Genomic DNA, 21,309 nt, shown 5'->3' on the forward strand with positions numbered 1-21,309 from the left:
TTTCAGTATTATACTTACCATTACAAGCTAAGTGATCTCGTCCATTATTAAGTACTACTGTATCAGAATCAGAGCCCGTTCGTTGCTTTTTACGCACTAGACTGGGTCTCCAACTATAACCACGTTGCACTTTGCATTTATCTTCTCCATTTATTATTGGTGTAGTTATGGTTAGGCTTCTGCAGATAAAATTTATATGTTTTTATATAAATGAATTGAAGATTTTTAATATAGTAGGTAGTATAATTTAAGTAATACGTAATTTTGGATACTAACTTTTGAGAACTAAGCAAGCTGGACTTGTCGCTAACATTTAAACAATTCTCATCCTTAGCAATCGTAACCTGAAGATTTTTCTCTGGAAACATTGGCGACGGTAATGATCTAGGAGTTGTAGGTGTAGTGGAACCGGGGGACGTGGATCTAGATGGAGGTGGAGCTAAGGTTAGGGGAGGAGGAGCAAGTTTCATAGGGGGAAGTCGCGCTTTTTCAGCACCTAGTTGTGCAGCTGCGTTATGCAGTGTTAACGTGTAGCTGTTCGGTGGTTTGAGTAATCCTGGTATACTGGGACACTGAAAATTTACTGGCAGTTTTAGTAATATGAAATATAAGAATAAATTTAAAGCAACAACATTTTTTTTGAGACCTAGATAAAAGCCTCTTCTTGTGACAGAAGAGCTGGCCCATTTTTTGCGCTACGGATCAGCCTGGCAAATGCAGCCAGTATTCTTTCACGCGGGTATAATTTGTACAATTATTAGATAAGGCTAGCTTTAAGTTTGAATGTAACATTTTCAATAAAAAAGCAACATTGTCAATCATTAATTTAGGTGTACGTACAGATGTTCGGTCGATGGAATCTAAACTTGACAGCATGGTAGATCTCTCTAAAGCCAAAGCTACATTAAAATCTCTGAAAGTTGCACCAGGCTCTAATGTTGTCGACGGCGAGTCTTGCGGAGTAGCTGCTGTGTGAGTTATCATTGGCACCACAGTGCTATTATTGTCCGATGCTCCCGTAGTACCCGAAGCAAGCATTTTTGATTCCTAAAAAGATAAAATTTTAGAGCTTTTGGTAGCAATCTCTTAAAGAGATAAGTTGTTCTTGTGCATGTCCTTTCAATGTTTACGTTTTAATTTTTTAAATCTTGGCATCTTAATACCACTACTAACTATTTTGATAGTAGGTATATTATACTAAAAAAACATAGATTTATCATTAAAAAATAAACAAAATATGTGTGAGGTCTGGAAAAAACACCAGATAATATAATAATGAGTAAGAAATAGTGGAATTCTTTACTATACAAAATCTTAGTTTGTACCTCTTCTTCGTCGAAAATGTCTAAAAATGATAAAGACTAATAACGTTAAATCATTAAGTCTTTTAGGAATACAAAAGATTTCCAATAGAAAGGAGTAGCATCCTGCAATCAAGCTTTATGAAATCTTTTGGGACTGAACTTTTCGATTATTGGATTTTTATTAACTCTACAAAGTCCCTCCGGCACACCTGGATTGGTGAACGAAATGAACGACGTTTTCTCCTGATTCAGATAATTTGAAGCTTGAGCAAAGAGGTTTGAGCAAAAGACCAGATCATTGAAACATTTTTGCTCAACTTTTCTAATACGAACCGCCAAAGCTGTGGCATGTATTTTTGGCCACGTATAACCTAAATATCTTCAAAGCAAGAGCGAATTTTAAGCAAGCGCGTTTCAATCTAGACTTCATCATTGTTTATGACGAGCATGATTTTCGCTAAGCGCAAGCCTATATCACAATAGCAAAAAATACCGTCAAGAGTGCAAATGCTACTTATAAATATTACTATTACAAGTAATTGGTATTTAATACTTACTTTTTGTATGTTGCATTTATTGGATTGAGCGCAGTCTTTGCAAAGAGAGGGATGATGAGAAGAGTTTTTTGTTTTACGACGAGATCGTGACGCTTTATCTTTTTGTCCATTAACATCATCTTTGGCTTTCCTAACATCATCCGCAGACTTCCAGAAGTTTTTGATTTCATTCTAAAAAAAATTTTTTTAATTCCATATATTATTATGGATCATACGGACTACGGACTAAAGATAAGAGACTTAAACAAGTTTCGTTTTTGACGTGACAACGTCTTATAATTCGATAGAACCGGCTGCACGCACGAAAAAACATGACTCATGCGGCGTTACCTCGCTCTGAGGCGTTCCATGTAAGGCTTGAAGTGCAAGCGAGAGCGCGGAACGAGCGACAAAGAAGCACAATCGGCCTTTGTTGTCACGTTCAACTATCGTTTACCGACTTTACAGACAACCAATTTTTTTTTTACCTGTGAAAAACTGTCGCTGGAGTGTGATCCGGAATTGGAGTCATCGTATTGCAATTCGTTGTTGTCGGAGAAACACTCACTTGATAACTTCGATTTGGCTAGTTCGCGTTGTTCCCGCTCCCTTCTTTCATTTCTCTGTCATATTAAAAAGGTGAGCCTAGGTGAGGTTCGAACATATAGGGAAGCATATACCTAACATGTGTAAGACTGTGATAATGTGTCTGTAAGTTTTGTATTTTGTCTCCTTGAAGTACATACCTCCGAACTGAATCCTTCCACTAAAATAGCAACTAGCAAATTGAACAAGACATAGTTGCCAAATGTCATTAACGTGACAAAGTATAACGCAGCCCAGTGGCTCGTTTTTTCCATACCGTTAAACAAAACAACATTCCAATCTTCCTGAGTTAGAACCTGCAAATTTTAACACATTTATATCACGTTATCAAATTCATGAGACTGAATAATTTCTACCACAACATGTATTTTTGAAGTATCATAAATTTCCTTAATAAATCATAATAAGCAAGGTGTGCTGTTGTATTGTGTAAAAGTCGTGCCTCAACGTTGTAGAAAATTTGTAGGTATAAATGTTAAGAAACCAAACCAAACAAAATAACTTTTAGTAACGTGTTAGTGTTTAGAAGTTTTATGCTGTCGTGTTAGTGTACACAACAATTAACATCGTAATGAAAGGTAACACAGACGGCGGTTGGAGTACACAAGCAAAAAGGGTTCAGCATTGTCTACACTAAACTACCTATAAGCATAATGCACTAACTACTGATCGTATAAGTGCATATAACGTCAAACTAACGCGCGGTAAAGATCTACCTTCACGAATTTCTCGCTTGCAGGCTTAATGATTCAATTATAGATTTCAACGTTGCTTACAACTCCAGATAGATTTATTCAGCTTAGAATTAATTCGCTTATTACGAGAAATTCGCACCATCTAAATTTTCTAAAAGCAAATTTGAACGGGATCGCAAATAAATTGACAATGTAATTTTATATTAGTGTCTGAGGACTTACCTGGAAAACAGTGACCGTGGCCCAGAGAATATTATTAAAATGTTTCCTGTCGCATTCACACTTGGGGTGGTGTGAAACGATTTCCGGGCAGGTGCAGTCCCGCTCGGATCCGTTATCTTCGACGAACTTGCAAAACTTACCACCGAATAGGTACATGCCCAGAATACTGCGCGTTGTGAGCCCGATGAGAAAATGAAAGAAAAACAAAATGCTATGCGCAAATGCTGCGACCGAGTCGCCTTGACGATATAACGTTGTGTATGCGACGTTAACACTGCAACCCGCTGACGACTCCAAGAAGAGAAGCTTAATTTACAGCATAACTTACTTATCGTATTTATTTTACTAACCTGACCATTTGTATAAAGAAAAACAGATTTTTACGTGTAAGTGTACAAATTCATAATAAGATGACAAAAATATCTAAGTAAATTAAACTTCCTTCTATGAAGTATTGGACGATTAAATAAATCGCGAAGTAGTTAATTAGTTAAGCAGTGTTATCGCCGTTGGCACGCCAAAACCAACGGATTATGTTAATAAATCTAAATTAAATAAATTGTTTTAAATATTATTTAGTGCAAGTTCCCCATTAAATATCAATTTAATTAGCATTCATCTTTATATACTGCCTCATTATTTTTGAATATTAAATGCAATTGAACAAAAAATAAACAAGAAAAATAGGCAAACGAAAGTGCATTAAAATATAATGAAAAGTATTCCATTCAAATATTTTAAGATTTATTGATTGTAAAAATAATATCGATTCATTCATTTAGATGCATTAAAATGCCTTGATGCATAAAATATAAAGTAAAGTTTTTGAAAAGATAATAGATTTTTAAAATTTATTATTTTCAATACATAAAATTATAGGAAGAAGAAATGGAAATAAGGTTATCATTGAAACAAGGAAAAATGCAGGATTACCTGTCGAAACAAGTAAAATTGCTGAATAAATTTTAGAGATAGCAAGATAACTTAAAATAGTACAACAGGAAATCATCAAAATGACTTGTTTCATACAGTCCTAAATAATAGAAGCAGCATGCAAAGTGATAGAGAATTGTTTTACTTGTAGGTATAGCTGTAACAGTGAAATTAGAGGAACTGACGAGGGGTTATCCGCGATTCAGTTCGATCAACCTCAATCTACCCTAAAGTTTAACCAAGCTCTCAGACTAATGTGCTTTCGACAATTTGTTAATGGAAGTACTGTACGGCACAACAATGGTGAATCGTGATTCTAGATGATCCTGGAGCAATCCGTTACGAATGAAGCTATTCTGTTCTACGCGGGTTCTAGGATAGCGGTTACGCGTCTGAACGCCTGTTGACATCACACTGAGCTGCAAGTATGTATTTTATCACTTAGTATCAAATAAGTAATATAAAATTTAAATAACAATCTTGCAGCAGAGTGAAAAGTCAGTTGTGTACTCGCGTGGTTAGTCGAAAAGCCGTCACAAGGACAATCTTCTCTTTTGAAAATGGAAGAATTGTCATTCTGTCGTGAGTGTTTACTGGAAACGGTCCCGTAGGTAAGCGGTTAGGTATGTTGCAAGTTTTGTCTGTTTTTGGATTGTCTGTTAGGAACTTTAATTCAAAATGTTCAATACCTGAAACACCGTGACAAAGGCCCACAAGAGCGTATCAAAGTTTTTTCTGTCGCACTCTAGATCGCCCTCTTCATCTTTCTTGCAGAATTTGCACCCGAAGATGTTCATACCGAGGATGCTGAACGTTACCACGCAATATACGATTAGATAAAAGTGCGGTTACTACAGTCCTTTCGATATAACAGGAGGATAGATTAATATACTGTATAAAATACATAAGTGTAAGTTAAATCTAAAATGAAACGTGATAAAGTGCAGGTGTCAATTAACTTAGTGAACAAAAAGCAGGAAGCGTGAAAATCTATAGAAGACAAGATTAAGTAGAAGAAAAAGTTGTACAGAGTGTGGACAGTGGTAGTGTGTGTAGGTTAAATGTCAGAGGTAGAAGTCACTAAACTCATAAGAAGGATTAGACCGAAATGAAAATAGGAGACATCACACAGTTAGACAGTGCTTGGGGTTAAGGAATGCGGGTATGAAAGTAGAATCTATTTCATTATAGAATGAGGTGTTATAATAAACTTTCATTGCCTACGAAATAGTCGTTTGAAGATTGCAGGTAAAATTTTATTCTAATAAGTTAAAAAAAACGTAAATGAAGGTTCAGTAGTAGATCAAGAAATATTGTAGGTATACTGCCATGTAATTCAAAATAATTTCATTTTAGCGGAAAAAAACGTAGTAAACACAGATGATGATTTGAAAGAAACTAATATAAATGGATTCTATTATTATAAATAAACATAAGTCACAAATATTGGAAATAAAAAATAGACGGTCGGTAAATTTGTAGTTTAATCTAACAAAAAATATAAATAATTTTTTTAAAACTGGAGTAAATAAATAGGTAGATAAAACTTTATTTGCATGATAATATTTTAGCAATTTAATTAAATCCCATTTTTATTGCATGCATTTTATTTCATAATATTAATACTTGGAATTATACCAATTTTTATTTCACTTTTTCTAGGTCGTAATACCCTTTTATTGATTGATCCTGTTTTGTATCAGTGCTTGTATCAAAATTAAAAACAAATTGACAATTACCTGAATATGAAGATAAAAAGAACGAGCAGAGAAAAGAACACTGCAACGTTGTCCATCGTCCTCAACATCACGAAGAGTTGTCGTCTTAAATTGGGCATAAATCGCACTAATTTCAAAATGCGCAAAAGTCGAAATGTACGAAGAACTGATAGGCCAGAACTTCCTGCTAAGTCTTGTTCATTGCCCATACTTTGTGCTAGTTCAAATGCACTGTGCCAAAAAAGTGTATAATTAATAAATTAAGCTAAACTAACTTGTATACCTAGATAAAATATTACTAATAATATTTATTTGAATAATAATTAATTGATTATAGTATTAAACAGTGTACCTTAAAATGACAATCACACCATCAAAAACATTGAATCCATTAGAAATATACTTAAATGGTCCTTCAGATATGACTTTAAGAATCATTTCTACAGCAAATATTGCAGAAAAGACAACATTACTGATTTCGACAATCACTGTTAGTTCTTCGGGTTGATTATGATATTCGATGCCCATGGATAAAGTGTTTATCAAAATAGCGAGTAAAATACCTAAAACATTAATAAGTTTGCTTTAGTTAAAACCACCTAGTAACATATATTATAAATAGATGAAGGTTATTAACCGTACCTTGTTGAAAGTACTTATGATTGGCTACAGTTTTTATATGCTTTCGCATTAGAGAAAAACATTTTGACGTCTCTCGCCAAAGTAATAAACATGCACTTGAAAACCGACTCTTTTTCTTTTCAGCTGCCGCTGCCTCTGCTGCTATTAACTCAGCACAACAGGAAAAATCATCTATTTCAACAATCTGTAATCAAACTTCTAAATCTTTAAATACTGCTTTATATTTAAATTCGTTGTATTCTTTATTAATGTTTTTCTTAAGTACCTTAGTGTCCATCTTGTCTTCGCCTGCCCTTTTACTTATTCCTTTAGTGAGTTCTTCAAAAAAAGAGTCCAAAGCAACTTGGCCTGTTGGTAAAGCGGCTGACAATGCTCCCGATAAGGCCAAGAGTTCTTGACAAGACATGGTTCCACCAGCTGCCGCTCTTTCTTCGGCCGTCTCTCCTGTCGGCAGGTCGAACTCTATGCCACCAAATAAGTGTCACTACTGTGCAATTTTGTCTATTTGGATTTGTATAATTCTAAGGTTATCAAAAGTATCATTAGACTTAATTTAAGTGCAAATGGTGAAGTGATAATATGATATCCTTATCCTTATGATACTTTTAATGACGCTACGTTGTAAATAAAATAACAAAATAATAAACATATACATAAGAATTAAGAGAAGCGTTAAATATTCTATAAGGTAGATTGAAGGAGAAGCAACAACAAAGTTTCACCTAATTTCTAAACAGTAATTTTGGCGATTTTTAGACTTAGATTTTTATATTTGCACATTTATATAAAACAATATTTTACATCAATATCATTAACAAAGTTACTTTGTTAGTTTTGGTTAGGTATATCTAGTTCTAACTCTGCTATAACGTTTTTAACATTGCTAAAAGTAGAAGGGAAGGTGAAGTTTAGGTAACTCATGCCTGTCTAACAGCGTGTCTAGACCTACGTCTCTAGACTCACCACTTTGGCACTTAAGCCAGTCACGTTGACACAATGAATCTATAAATATTGTTATAGTTGTTATAAAGTTTAAAAGACGTGTTACATTTAAGAAATTGAGTTTAAGTATTGGAAGAATACGTATAAATAGTTTACGAAAGGGTTGATTGCAAAGCGTGAGATATTGTATTGTGTAAATAATGTCATTTTTATGATGATTATTAAATATATATTTTTATGGGCTTCTTTAATCTTTACTTTTTATATGTTTCTCATTGAACTCACCGGTTTGTGTCATCTTCTCTGAAGAGCAGACGTTGTGAGGATGTGCCAAGTGTTGAGCATTCGGTACGTGTAGAAGTACTGTGTCGCTAAACATAACTGAAGACCGTCTTCGAGTGAGCGATGGTGGAGATAAGAGAGACAGGTTAGATGCATTCTGAGAAATAAAAAACATGATTTTTAGCGTAGCGTAGAAGCTACCTACACCTTTATCCTAAACATTACTGTCATTTGACGAAAGCTTTTTGAAATATTGGTTAATTTTAAGAAATCACCAACAACAACTTTTGCAATGATCAAAGTTTTTATTAGAATTAGCATCATGAAATGCGATGTCTCAACAAATAATAATTGATTATGTTAAACACGATCTTGAATATGAATTAATTCAAAACAGTCAATATCATGTCAACTGTATAGGACCAAGGACGGATTGGCAGAGTTCACACACCTTTGAAAATACTGTGGAAAACTCTTAGATATGCAAGTTTCCTCACAATGTTTTCTTTCATCGTTAAAGCAACTGATATTTAATTGCTTAAAACGCACATACGAGTAGCTACGAAAAGTTAGAGCTGTGTACCTAGACTCCACCGAAAAGAAGGCCTAAGTTTTAACAATAACGCTATAGGGGTTACATTATAATCTTTATTAAATAATTTGGGACACAAAAAAAAACCCAACCGTGTCTTTAGCGTGGTTGAATTTCATTTGAATACAGGAAAATAGCATGAAAATAGATTCAATTATTTGACGTTTCGTATATTGAATTACCTCGAGGTCTGCGGCCGAGAGGGAGGGGACGCGCATCAAGCTCGGTCTACTGAGGGGTTCGTCACTCCCTTCCTCTGTCACTCCTTTTCCGTTGCCCTGGTTAAAAATAAAACACGTAAATGTTTTGGTTATGTCCCTTTAATAATAGCCCTGAGGGTATTAAGTAGGGTATTTAGTAAGTTAACGTTAACTGTGCGTGAGATCTTATTTCCATTTTATGAAGTACATGTACAAGTGATTAGTCAACATGTTTAAAGGTATCTTGTGTTAAGTATATTTGTGCAAGTTCACACATTTGCACTTATCACATTACAGCGTGTTCATTTGTATGCTGATTTTCATTTACTAATCACATAAGTACGTCTCACCTGCACTTGCTACTTAATAAATTCCACCCACCACTCCATCTCCCTTTCCCTCTATCCACACCCCTAATCTCCCACTGCCAAGGGTCACTGGTAGAGATCTCTTGTAGAGTTAAGTGCTTCCCTGTCCACTTTCAACTTTTTCTTTCGATTGTACAGTTTTTTTTTGATAAAAATAAATAATTAAAAAAGTTTGCAAATCAGAAAGAAATGTCAAATATTTTCGTAACTTTCCCGTCCATACTAATTGTTCCCGTACAGATTTGCAAGACTTGAGAAGTTACACTGGAGTCTCAAAAGTGAAAATTGAAGAATATAGGTGTCTACGCAAAGGTTAAAGGGATAAAAAATCTTGAAATGGGTGATAAAATAATTAAAGTATGTGGGTACCTGAGCATGCACTCGCGGACAACATGGATGATGTTGTTTGGGACGATTTGCGGGTAGTTGTAGAGTTTCTTTACTAGTTCGCCATTGAAGTTGTGCTCGTTGATATTTGTATACTCTACAATGGAGACAAACAAGATTTTATCTTTTATACATAAAGTATGCGTAGCAATTTCAGGAAATTGCTTGAGTTAAGGGTTTTTGTTGGACACTTTGTGGTTCAGGAGCCACAAAGTGTCCAACAAAAACTGTTGATTCGTTATTGGATAAGTTTAGCTTGATATCACATTTTAGCCGCTCCGTATTTTGTTACCGCTCTATCAAGCTTTCGATATTCATCGAAGGTATAAATGAATAGCAAGAATTTCAAGAAAGATGAGATTATTTTTTTACTTATGGTACCTAACAGATATAATATGAGTTACAATATTTCTAGTTATTAAATTAATATCAGTCAGTTGTTCATCGCACGAGTAAGACCAAATAGCCAACTTTGTTCATACCTGATTTTCTTAGCCATACGCCGTTTGAATCTCCTCCATAAATGAGCGACATATTTGACAATTTCAGCATAGCAAGTAGCAGGTTCGCTATTGTTTGTCGATGAAGCGAGGGTTGAAGTTGATGTAAATCGAGCTCTTTCTACTCGCATTCTCTCCATTTCGCGTTTCTTTGTTTCACTGAATTGAGTCGCTATGACGACTAGGCAAAGGTTGATCATAAAGAAAGATCCGATCTGTAGACAAAAGAAGTCATATTTCAGTTAGGTTAAACTTTGATTTGTAAACTAGTAAATATAAATGCAATTATGTGTGTGGTGTCAATCTAAGGGTGTTGGTTTAGCTTTGACAGCGCATAATATGAGTTGAGCGCACAGATTAAAAACTTACCACAATGAGTAGAACAAAGTATATCCAGTCCCAAAAACTGTGTGCATCTTGTACGTAATACATTATGTCTGTCCATCCTTCCAGGGATATAACCTGAAAAATATTGTACTGTAGAAATGTCTACCTATATTGATTATATTATAAATTAATCTTTATTTTATATCTTTATATTAGAAATTAATCTTTATCTTTATTTAAGTTTCCAGTTTAGCAGTGAATCTTGTTAGAACTACTCTTTCACCTGGAATGTTCCCTCAAAACTACCGTATTATCATTCAAAAGGCGGATACACCTCAAGAGCTCATGTCAGTCAGTTCCTTATGTGTTTCAAATGTTACATAGGCGGCGGAAGTTATTTTATAATCAAATGAACATGTGCTATTTATATGAATAGAAAATCTTACCAAAAATATTGCAACCCATGCAAGACCGATGTTATCGAAAGATATCGTCCCTTGAAATGGATTAGATCCCCGTTGCGTGCAATTTGTGTAATACTGATTCCAGTTGACACATGAACTGTTGGTCGGATGGTTGTATGAAAATGGCCTGGCGGTCTCGTTACACACGAGCGGCCCGTAACGATATGGCGGGAAGTCTCCACACAGGTGCATTCCACTGTCTTCAGGTGTCGTGCAAATGTAGTCCAGCTCTTTCGAAAACTCGTAGTGAAACGAGATGCTGTATGCAATGAAAGAGATCTAAAAAATTTATAATAACACCAATGGCTACTCCATAGATTGCTATGCCCACAAATAATCACACCGGCTTTATTATTAAAACTGAAATGACTGTTTAATAAAGTTTTATTTATAAATGAAACAATTTGCAGTGATTCCGCTAACGATGCGAAATATTATTTCAGCTCTGTAAATTCATCCGGTTAGTGAAACGATGCTCAGTGGTCGCATTAATTAAATATCGGTAATCGCTAGTCCAAATTATGGTTTATGATATGAAATGTAGAATGGAGAGTATCAATTAGACTGAGGCCACACGATGCGTTTCCACCGTACCGCTGTGGATTTGAGTAAATATTGGGTGCCACACGGGCATTGCGCTGCCACTCCAGCAAAAAGTATGGTGTTGCAATGCACCACCCCTCTCCACCTCGTCTTTCTAGTACCAAGCCATGGTGTGGCATGGTACAGTGATTTCTATGTAGGATGATGCAGCGGCACCGCTCAATCGCCGCACCGCCAGCGCAACGCATCGTGTGGCTTCACTAGGCAGGTCACGGTAACTTTTTGCAGCGATTCAGTAGCGCGTTTCGTTAACGCGTGTCTGCATCGCTATTTTGGCCTCTAGTCACATTTGCAACAGGCGAGAGCAGCGATACAATCGCATAAAATCGATTCAGCATCGATCCAAACGCGCGACTGTATTCATTTAGCAACCCAATATTCCCTTTGCCCATGCTGTAGCTGCACGCGGCACGCAAAACAACAACAAAAACAACGCAACCAACGCGGTCGCGACCCAATCTGTAACTGTACCGTACACAGGCGTTCAGAGGCACTCACTATATCTCACGACTGTATCAATGGTGGATCGCGTCTGTATCGATGCTGTATCACTATAGTGGCGATACAAAATCGATTACGTGAGCGAGGCTATACTTACGATCGGAGGCAGTATCGCATCTGAATCGCTGTCTTTTTATGACTGTAGGTATCGGTACTGAATCTATGCAAAAAGTCTCCGTGGGCGACCTTCCTAAATCAATAAAGGAAATGCTCAGCAATTTTCGTTAGAAATGAGGTCTACATAAAGCTCTACTTAAAGCAGTTAATGATGCTGGGTATTATTGTAATTCATGCGATTATACTAAACATTTAATGGCACATTTCAGACCGCATGCAGACAATGAAAGCGAAGGGGTTAAGGTGGTGAAAATAATTAGCTATCGCGTTGGTATAAGAGCCTATAAAGGAATACCGGGAGAGTCAGGTGAACATTAGTGGATTGAGAAGATTAATGCCAATGCCCTTCTGGCCATTATCCGTTAACGGCGTAAGCGGTACAACTGTGTCGGGAACCCGAACCGTTTAGGTAATGGATATTGTCCCTTTGATGACAGTCATAAGCGTCGTTATTGTGGTTTTACCCTTTGTGAGAAATTGTATCGAATATCAACTTGCAACTTTACTAAAGTATCATAGTTATTATTTGAAATGTAAAGTGTAAGAGATACTGACTTAAACTAAAATCACTTTATCGAGTAAATATAAACGCAGAATTGTAAGAATACCAAATACGAAAAATATATGAAAAATGTGTGTAAAAAGGTGGTGAAATTATTTTATTATAATACATGTAGTGTAAATATACAGTGCACTTAAAAATAGAGGAAAAAAAAAACCAAAAAAAAAACCAAGATAATATAGACCTAAAGATAGCGTAAAACAATTCAGAGAGAACCGATAGATCTATTCACATTTGTAGTCACTAATAACAAACTGGCAGTTCTGTTTAAAATGTTAGTGAAATGTTGATGAATTCAGTGATTGTGTTTGAAAATGAGTCAAACCCTAGTATTGAATATAAAACTGCCAGTTCGTAAAGGAAAGCAGATAAAACACATCTGGACGGCAGATGTATAGAGGTACACGTTACAACAGATTTCAATATTTTCAATAACACTTATTTTGATCCCAAATTCTTACGAGTTCACTCTCACGCGCACTCGGTACCATTCGGACAGGTCTCTGTAAAACAAATTGAGGAGATTGACGGGGTGTCATGTACTGATGTACCTAAATATGCTATGTGATATTCTTTCAGCGACTACTCCCAACAAAGTCATGCTAAACTTTGGAAGGTTTAAAACTTTTAGGAAAGTAACTTGTTTCTAATCAGTCTTTTGTCACAAACGTAATCAATCTTTGATCTGTGATATACATTTTAGATTCCCTAAGGAAATTGTGTAGAACGCGCTACTCACACATATACACAATACTTATTTGTACATACATTGTTCAAATGTTGTGTGACAGTTATGCTTTGCGCCAAATTCAGTGTTATGTATAATTTTTTGTTAGTGGAACATGTAATGTAGTAAATTCGAATGGATGTTAGAACTACGAGTACATGTATCATGATTGATCTAATCGTTACAACCAGCAGCTCCAAAGGAATCTTCATGCTTGTGTTAATTCAACTGACTGTTACGTATGACGGAATGCAATATTAACGAACGTGTAAAGTATAAGCTTTTATCGAGCATGCGCATCTGTGATGTCTGTGAGAAAGAGTTGGTATCAATAAATTATACTATTAAATAACGGAGCAGCCCTGGGTGTGCTCTTTGTGACGAAAGCGTTAAATATTGCATGCAGTCAAAGTTAGCAATGGGACGTGCCTCTAAGTCGAGCGCTCTCAAATGGTACAAAATAAAATAGTCATTTCATTGCTATTTTATCCAGGACACTGGGAATTCATATTCTATTTCTGTATCTTGAAGTGACTTAGTAATCCCTTATTCAAACTCTAAGCAACAATTTAAACCTTAGTTTTTCCATAAAACAACTTAGGTAAATACATTCATACCAAAAATATTTTTCATCCATGATTAGTTACCAGCGTAGGTTTAGATGGTCTTATGATGTTGGATAAATAGTTATTTGAGGTATAGGCTGGGTAAACTATTATTGTTTCTTGTTACATGTATAAACTTATAAACTACTTATAATAAAGTAAGCCCACACTAAAGTTCTACAATAAATGTGAAAGTGTATCTGCTGTATTTGTTAATCTTTACACGGCTAAGCCACTAAATCGATCTGCATAAAAGACGTTAGTTAGTACTTAACGCAATCATTTAACAAAATCATTCGACCATCCAAACTTAAACTAATACAAACTTTGATACAATAATTATTATTATGTATAACATAAAAGCTTAATAACAGTAAACTAGAAGTCGTGCATAATGGAGCATTAACTTACTTGGGCCGTAATACATTCGGTGCTAGTACCAGTTCACACCGCTGCCTCAAAATACCTTCCCACAGCTGGACTCCCACGATGCCGAATATGAAGAAAACAAAGAAACACAGTAGCAGAACGTTTCCCAACATAGGTAAAGTGTCCAATAGAAGCATCACGAGGATACGCATACCTGTGAAAAAAAATTCATTTGAAAGGTCCATAGGCATTTTTATATGAACTCTGGCCTGTTAATCAAAAGAGTTAGTTTACTGTATCGCAATAGTTTATCTCATGAAACCACTGGGTATGTACCTACTCGTATAACAGTTCGACGACATAAAAAGTTATATTTTTTTGTGACGATCCTCTTGTGAAAATTCAATCAACAATGGAAAAGCCAGCTCACCACTTTGGTAATTAACCTTTGAGGGGCATCTAAGCAGAACTTTTGCAGTGTGGAGCGCGGAAAGACCGCTTGACTTGATTGCTTGCAATGCAAGTTGCAACATTGTTCTTCTCAGGTACTTAATGGGCGTATGAACAAAAAAGATTCATGACTTCATTGAGAATAGCATATATACCAGCCCAAAACCTTGGACCTAAAACTGAAGCTTTGTACAGAGGTTGCCCTTTATAATGTAGACAAGGAATAAGGCAGGTATTTTGGAAATCCCGAGGGAAATCACTAGAATATAATGTGCCTGATATTATGAAAGTATATTAACTGAAATAATAACGGAAACGGCTAAAGAATAAATAACGTAACTTATATTAGATTTGATATCACCCACTGGAAAGTGAAATTATTTAAGTACTAGAGGATGCCCGCAACTTCGTCCGCGTGGATTTAGATTTATATAGATCCCGTGGGAACTGTTTGATTTTCCAGGATAAAAAGTAGCCTATGTACGTCCCCAGGATATAAGCTAACCCTGTACCAAATTTTGTCAGAATCGGTTAAACTGTTGGGCCGTGAAAAGGTAGCAGACAGACAGACAGACAGACAGACACACTTTCACATTTATAATATTAGTATGGAGGATAATATTATTAAGCTTAACTTTAAATTTTCCTTTACCAAAGAGATAAACTTTGTCAGTGCCAGCAGTATGACAAGCTCTATCTTGACTTTTACTTATTTTAAGTGATTGTGTTATAAAAAGAGCCATAACAGACTGGGACGCCGTGGCGACGTCGCTGGCTACGTAGCCACGGCTACCTCTGACTACTTACACTAGCCAAATGAGGTTCCCAAATAAGTAGCATAACAACACAACAGTAGCGAACACGCGGACGTGAGGGAGGACTCTGGCTACTTGGCTACACGTCGCCAAGTCGCCAGAGTTTCCAGTCTCCACGTAGGGGCCAGTCGGTCGTGCTATGCTTTCAAATTGGTGACGTCACCAGACCGCCAAGTGAAACTGTTATACATTTCAATACGAATTGTTTGGAAACGTAGCCGGCGACGTCGCCGTGGCGTCCCAGTGTGTTAGCTCTCTACGATCTATTTGCAGATTTGCGGGCAAGTTTTAGTATCAAGCTGAACTAAACTGATTATGTTCAATTAATTTGTTCCCAGCTAACCGTATGAGAGGGGATCGGTGTTACGTGAAGTATCTAAATAGACTTTGTGCTTCATTAGGTCTTTCCACATTTTATATTAGCCTGTGATAATGTGTGTAAAATAATGTTAGTAAAATTCTATAAAAGTGAGGGCAACTTGCACAAAGTTAAATAGAAATATTAAAAAAAACAATAATATTATAAAAAAAGACAATAATATTTTCCCCATATGCATACGAACGACTCACCCAATTTTACACCTGGACTGGATTTTAGAATATTCATGGATTGAGGGACGCTTGATTTTACGCTTTTTGGCCAATGTCGAAAAATTCGCGGGAAAATCGGGAAAATGATCTAATTTTTGGATTTATGTGACGTTCCATCTCACTTTATCGTTTACCAAAAAGGCAGTCTTAAAGAATTTTGGTGCAAGGAGTCCTACTACTACTAGTTTTTAAAATTGGTTGGCATAATTTCAAACAAGTGTTTTAGAACTAAAAAAATCTATTTAAAAAAAAACTGTTTTCCCAACCCTAGTCCTTCGTAGGATTTTGGCTTCTATGTAGTGACTGTAAGATGTTTCAGTTTCGCCTTGTAGTTTATTTACTGACAAAGTTGTTAATTTCATTTTCCTTTGTCAGCTTATAAGTATTGTACATTGAAAGGTGGTTATATCATCAAACTTAATATTATATAGGTACAGCAAAAAAGATCTTAACCTAACGCACTGCGGTTAATTACATTTCTGCTCCTCCACTATTCATAGAAATAAGTATAGTACAAAAAGGCGCCCATTGCAAATAAGGTATCTGGCTAAATTACGAAATAAATCAGTGTTTGCAGAAACTAAAGCCGACGTGTGTCCAACCAACACGGGGCAAGATTTAATTTGTGAATGGGTCGGGTCGTACTGTCTCGTTGTTTGCGTGAGGTTTTGTTTAGTTAGTTAGGAACTGTAGTTAGCATCTTTTGTGGGAGCCTAAAGTCCTGAACAGACATATGACTTTGCCACAATAACTCAACAGCTTGCGTCAAATCCAAAAAGTTCACATCCATGGACTATTTTCATGCTCACTTTTGAAAAATTTTGAATATTGAGCTTAATTGGAGGGGAAAGCAGAATATTAGTTAGGTACTATAGCGAGCCACCCAAGCTTCACACGGGTAGCTTATAACAATTTCGAAGGGATCTCTAATTAAAAATAAAAATATAGCCTATGTCACTCTGGGATAATATTACACTGGTGAAAGAATTTTCAAAATCGGTTCGGTAGTTCCAGAGATTACTTACAAACTTTACAAAATGTACTTAATATTAGTAGGTATAGAAAAGAATGCTGGCAACTTCATTTGCGTGGATTTAGGTTTTAAAAATCCCGTGGGAACTTATCGGTTTTCCGAGATAATAAGTTACTCTCCACATTTTTAGCTTTTAATCAACGTGATTTATCGTATAAGACCGTTTCGTTTAAGACCTAAATTCACTAACTTATGCGTATCATAAGGTCGAAACAACACTTGTAGGATATACTGTCGTCGCACGATCTTGTTCAGTGAGCGTCTATTGTCGGAACCTAACAAGCGAAAGAGCGGCCGGGTAACGTGATTTATATAATTTGATTCCTTTAACCTTTGAATAGTTCAAGCCCCAGCCTTTGTGTTGTTGTTTTCTACACTTTGGTAAACTTCTTTAAGTTCTCTCGATTACCGATTGTCCAGTACAATCGGAAAAAGTTTTTATGTGACCCAAAAAGAAATCCAATTTTGAAATGATTCATTGACTGGTCCGTTTTGGAAACTGGGAGCTAATAATATTATCTTAGTGACAATTACTTTATTGGTCAAGTAGGATTATTAAAACAAGCTGCTTTTTTGGATCACGTTATCTCAATAGAAACCAGACTGTTACATAGTATAACAACGTGTTGGTTACTAAAACAACAAATGTTTGAACAAATTAGTACCTAACGTGCCTAACGAGTAGGTACACCTAAGTTGGGATTTATTTCGCGGTTGCTCCCATATTATTTGTTGCCTTGTTGTTTGCGCTCCACATGGGTTTGTTGTAAACTTTTTGTTTAAATTTTACTGAAAATTTGAAACTGTAAACGAACTTTACAAAACCATTCAGATCATAATTTTTTATAATTAATTGTACTATCTTATTTCATTATACTGGTACAAAAACGGATACTTGGACTTCTGGACAACTCCAAATTAGCTTAGGTACATATCCATAAAGCATAAAAGAGACGTTAGATCCGTTTGTGCATTCTATAGACTCTTTCTGAGGAGTAGTTTTAATACCACTTCTTCATTCTGAGATCGTGACTCTGCCGAAAAAAAATTAATCGTAACTCCTTGGGTACATACTCTTTCGTCTTGTGTTATGCCAGCTCATTTTCGCTGTGCATGTGGAAACTTTGGAACCAGCTTTCACCTGCTGGTAGTCCTTCAAAACTACGCCATAGAGCTTTTCAAGAAGCGAGGTTGGCAATGCTTAGGCAGTTTCTTTGGTGCTGCAGATAGTCACGTGTGTATTTAATTATCTAGTGGCCCAATCTTGGCCCAACCACCGAGTTACAATATACAATACAATACGCTCGCTATTTACCAATTAAATGAAAGAATAGAACTCCAGAACATAAAAGAACAATGTGATAAATGTCAAACCAGCATGCAGAATATTTAATTTGCGGTTGGTTCGTACTGAGCTGTTGTTTGCAATCCCGATGGGGTTACGTGAAACTTTCATGAACATCCCTTGTTCAAGTAAAACTTATTTGTTCCTTTATATTGTCTAATTTTATTATTGACTGTTGAAAAATATGTATTATTTCATAAATAGATATCCTCAATCTTACTAAACTTGTCGTTTATTTTACATACAATCAAAATGCTCCAGTTTAAATTTACTTAGTTAGAATAATTTCAAGTGGATTTTTTATTGAAAAATGATATTATACTAACTTCAAGATATACAATTTTTTATATTTTGTACACCGTGAATTGAATAGAAATAGAATGCATAGCTGCTACACAAATCTGTAACAGTAAACTAGAGAATTAATCAACGTTAGAACAAATAACAGTGACGCAACGTACTAGTATGTCTAACCAAGTTGGGGGCACAATTTAATTTGCGGCTAGCTCATGCTGCCCTATTGTTAGCAAGCCCCAGATGGGGTCGAGTGAAACTTTAGCGAGTAAGTCTTGTTTGAGTTGGAGGGGTACACGTCTTGCTAATTGTGCTAATTTAAACAATACCACGGCTTGTTATTTTTCAAATACATATTTTTTGATGTTGTTTGTGGCGAGAGAAAATTATATCCTTGTAATAAATTGTTATTTTTTTAAATAATTTTATTAGTCTTGATTGAATAGAACTGATCTTAACTTTAAAGCAGTAAACTAGAGAATTAATCAGTATTGAAACAAATAAGTGCGACGTATTCTAACCAAGTTGGGGGCACGATCTAATTTGTGGCTGGCTCGTACAACCCTATTGTTAGCGAGCTCCAAATGACACGAATGAAACTTTAGCGTTCATCTCTTGTTTGTGTTAGAGTAGTTCGTATATCAAATGTGGTAATGTAAACAATTTTACGAGAACAAATAAGTGCCATGTATGTCTGACCAAGTTAGGGGCTTGATCTAATTTGTGGCTGGCTCGTGCGACCCTATATTGTTACCTAGCCCTAGATCGGGTTGAGTGAAACTTTACCATGCTCTCTTGTTCGAGTTAGAGTAGAGATATTACGTCTGTCTGTCTAATTATGTCTGTCTGTCTCTTTTACATGCAGGTCCAGTGTTATTACTTACTGATGTAATGGAGTAAAAGCACGACTGTACCCTTAGCATGACCAAGTCCCGCGCGCTGTCATAGCGTGAAAGGGCGACATTATCTGCCTACCCAAGTGTCACAGTGGGATTTATACATGTAAATGCAAGACGTGAGAATTTCCCAGCCTACTGTCACTTAAGCTAACGTTTATTGTAAACATTAATATATTATTGACATTACCTGACGTGTGACTAGACTTGAAAAACTGTCGTATGTCAAGGTCAAAACTGACAGACGAGTCAGTCCCGTGGGAAATTATTGGCATGATGTCATACTAGGGCTGTTGGGGACTGCTGAACTTAACCCAATTTTGCGGGATGTCACTACAACTTTTTGAATCTAACCTTTGCGCTGATGTTTTGAACTATGTTTATAATGTGATATTTGTAACGAAGGTAGCAAGAGTAAATTGTTATATGTTGTTATATTTTTAGTTTTATCTCTTAATCACACTTTGGATCACACTTCACACTAATATTATAAAGGCGAAAGTTTTTGTGCATGTGTGTGTGTGTGTGTTTGTTACTCCTTTAGGGAAAAACTACTGGACGGGTTGGGCTGAAATTTAGAATGGAGATAGATTATACCCTGGATTAGCACATAGGCTACTTTTCATCCCGGAAAATCAAAGAGTTTCCACGGGATTTTTAAAAACCTACATCCACGCGAACGAAGTCGCGGGCATCAGCTAGTTTCTAGTTGTGTTTTTGTCCCTGTCAACTTTTCATACCTATACAAACCCGTTCCATTCTTGTTTGAATAAAAGTTTTTCCCCCTCACCTTGGCTTAATTCATGTAATTATGCAAATGTTTTTTTTTAATTAAACATCGCTTTTGTTTTGCGTCAAATAAAGTTCGCAATCAAGGGAAACATCCATTTGTATAGTGAACAATGAAGAGACTGTGCTTTTATATTTTATATCTATTCATTGATATTTAAATCGTATCTTAAAATTGTACAAATGATTATATCTAAGACTAGCGACCCGGGGCAGGCGGCTTCGCACGGGTGGACATTTATTTTTTCTATTTTCCGGGATAAAATATAGCCTATACGGATTCGGAAGAATCCCTCTAAGTAATGGTAAAAGAAATTTTGAAATCGGTCCAGTAGTTTTTGAGCCTATTCAATACAAACATACAAAAATACAAAGGTTTCCTCTTTATAATATTAGTATAGATATCTAGCTCGTAACGTAGATCCTATATAACCCTTGTACAAGAGGTATTTCAATAGAACATTATTTTGCATTCAATAAAGTAAGAAATCCATCAAACCGCAAACGTACCTGACAGTTATGACTTAGGATCTAATTTTCCAATAAATAATAAACGTACGTATTGGATGTATCGAAATATGGTAATCGAATGGCGCAACTAACAGAATTTAAACCGAAGAAAAACATGGCCGTCTTTGTGCCCGAGGTAAAATGTAAATTTGCCTACAGAGCGGGCTCCACCATCCATTATTCCGTGTGGAGGTTCACTTGTTGCTCATCGATCGGCCTCCCACGCTCTCAATTTTTGTTCAGTGTGCTTAGCATGAGTTTTACTCTCTAACGTTGATACAATTCGAGTGTCGAAATAAAATAACGTCAAATCATATAATAGACTTAAAGATCCTTGATTTACACTGAAAAGCATACTACAGATTTTAATTTCGCAACGTTTCC

General features: G+C 35.9%; 1 protein-coding gene across 5 annotated transcripts in view; it reads right to left on the bottom strand.

The window, feature by feature from the left end:
• LOC123872202 (voltage-dependent T-type calcium channel subunit alpha-1G-like) overlaps positions 1–21,309 on the bottom strand; it is a 176,556-nt gene that overhangs the window by 10,579 nt on the left and 144,668 nt on the right. For 2 of the 5 annotated variants that reach the window (XM_045916386.1, XM_045916383.1), the window contains exons 7-24: positions 14,245–14,416; positions 10,701–10,977; positions 10,297–10,389; positions 9,910–10,142; positions 9,410–9,524; positions 8,655–8,750; positions 7,884–8,037; positions 6,922–7,118; positions 6,657–6,840; positions 6,367–6,577; positions 6,036–6,245; positions 4,986–5,103; positions 2,587–2,742; positions 2,329–2,463; positions 1,862–2,032; positions 841–1,047; positions 277–572; positions 19–179 (exon numbers count right to left, since the gene is read on the bottom strand). In XM_045916386.1, the coding sequence (XP_045772342.1) occupies positions 19–179; positions 277–572; positions 841–1,047; positions 1,862–2,032; positions 2,329–2,463; positions 2,587–2,742; positions 4,986–5,103; positions 6,036–6,245; positions 6,367–6,577; positions 6,657–6,840; positions 6,922–7,118; positions 7,884–8,037; positions 8,655–8,750; positions 9,410–9,524; positions 9,910–10,142; positions 10,297–10,389; positions 10,701–10,977; positions 14,245–14,416 (3,186 nt within the window). Of the gene's footprint in view, positions 1–18; positions 180–276; positions 573–840; positions 1,048–1,861; positions 2,033–2,328; positions 2,464–2,586; positions 2,743–3,363; positions 3,530–4,985; positions 5,104–6,035; positions 6,246–6,366; positions 6,578–6,656; positions 6,841–6,921; positions 7,119–7,619; positions 7,659–7,883; positions 8,038–8,654; positions 8,751–9,409; positions 9,525–9,909; positions 10,143–10,296; positions 10,390–10,700; positions 10,978–14,244; positions 14,417–21,309 lie in introns of all 5 variants that reach the window. The other 3 variants (XM_045916385.1, XM_045916388.1, XM_045916387.1) reach the window with 3 other exon arrangements.

Source organism: Maniola jurtina, chromosome 14 (genome assembly GCF_905333055.1).
Source record: "Maniola jurtina chromosome 14, ilManJurt1.1, whole genome shotgun sequence".
Classification (NCBI taxonomy): domain Eukaryota; kingdom Metazoa; phylum Arthropoda; class Insecta; order Lepidoptera; family Nymphalidae; genus Maniola; species Maniola jurtina.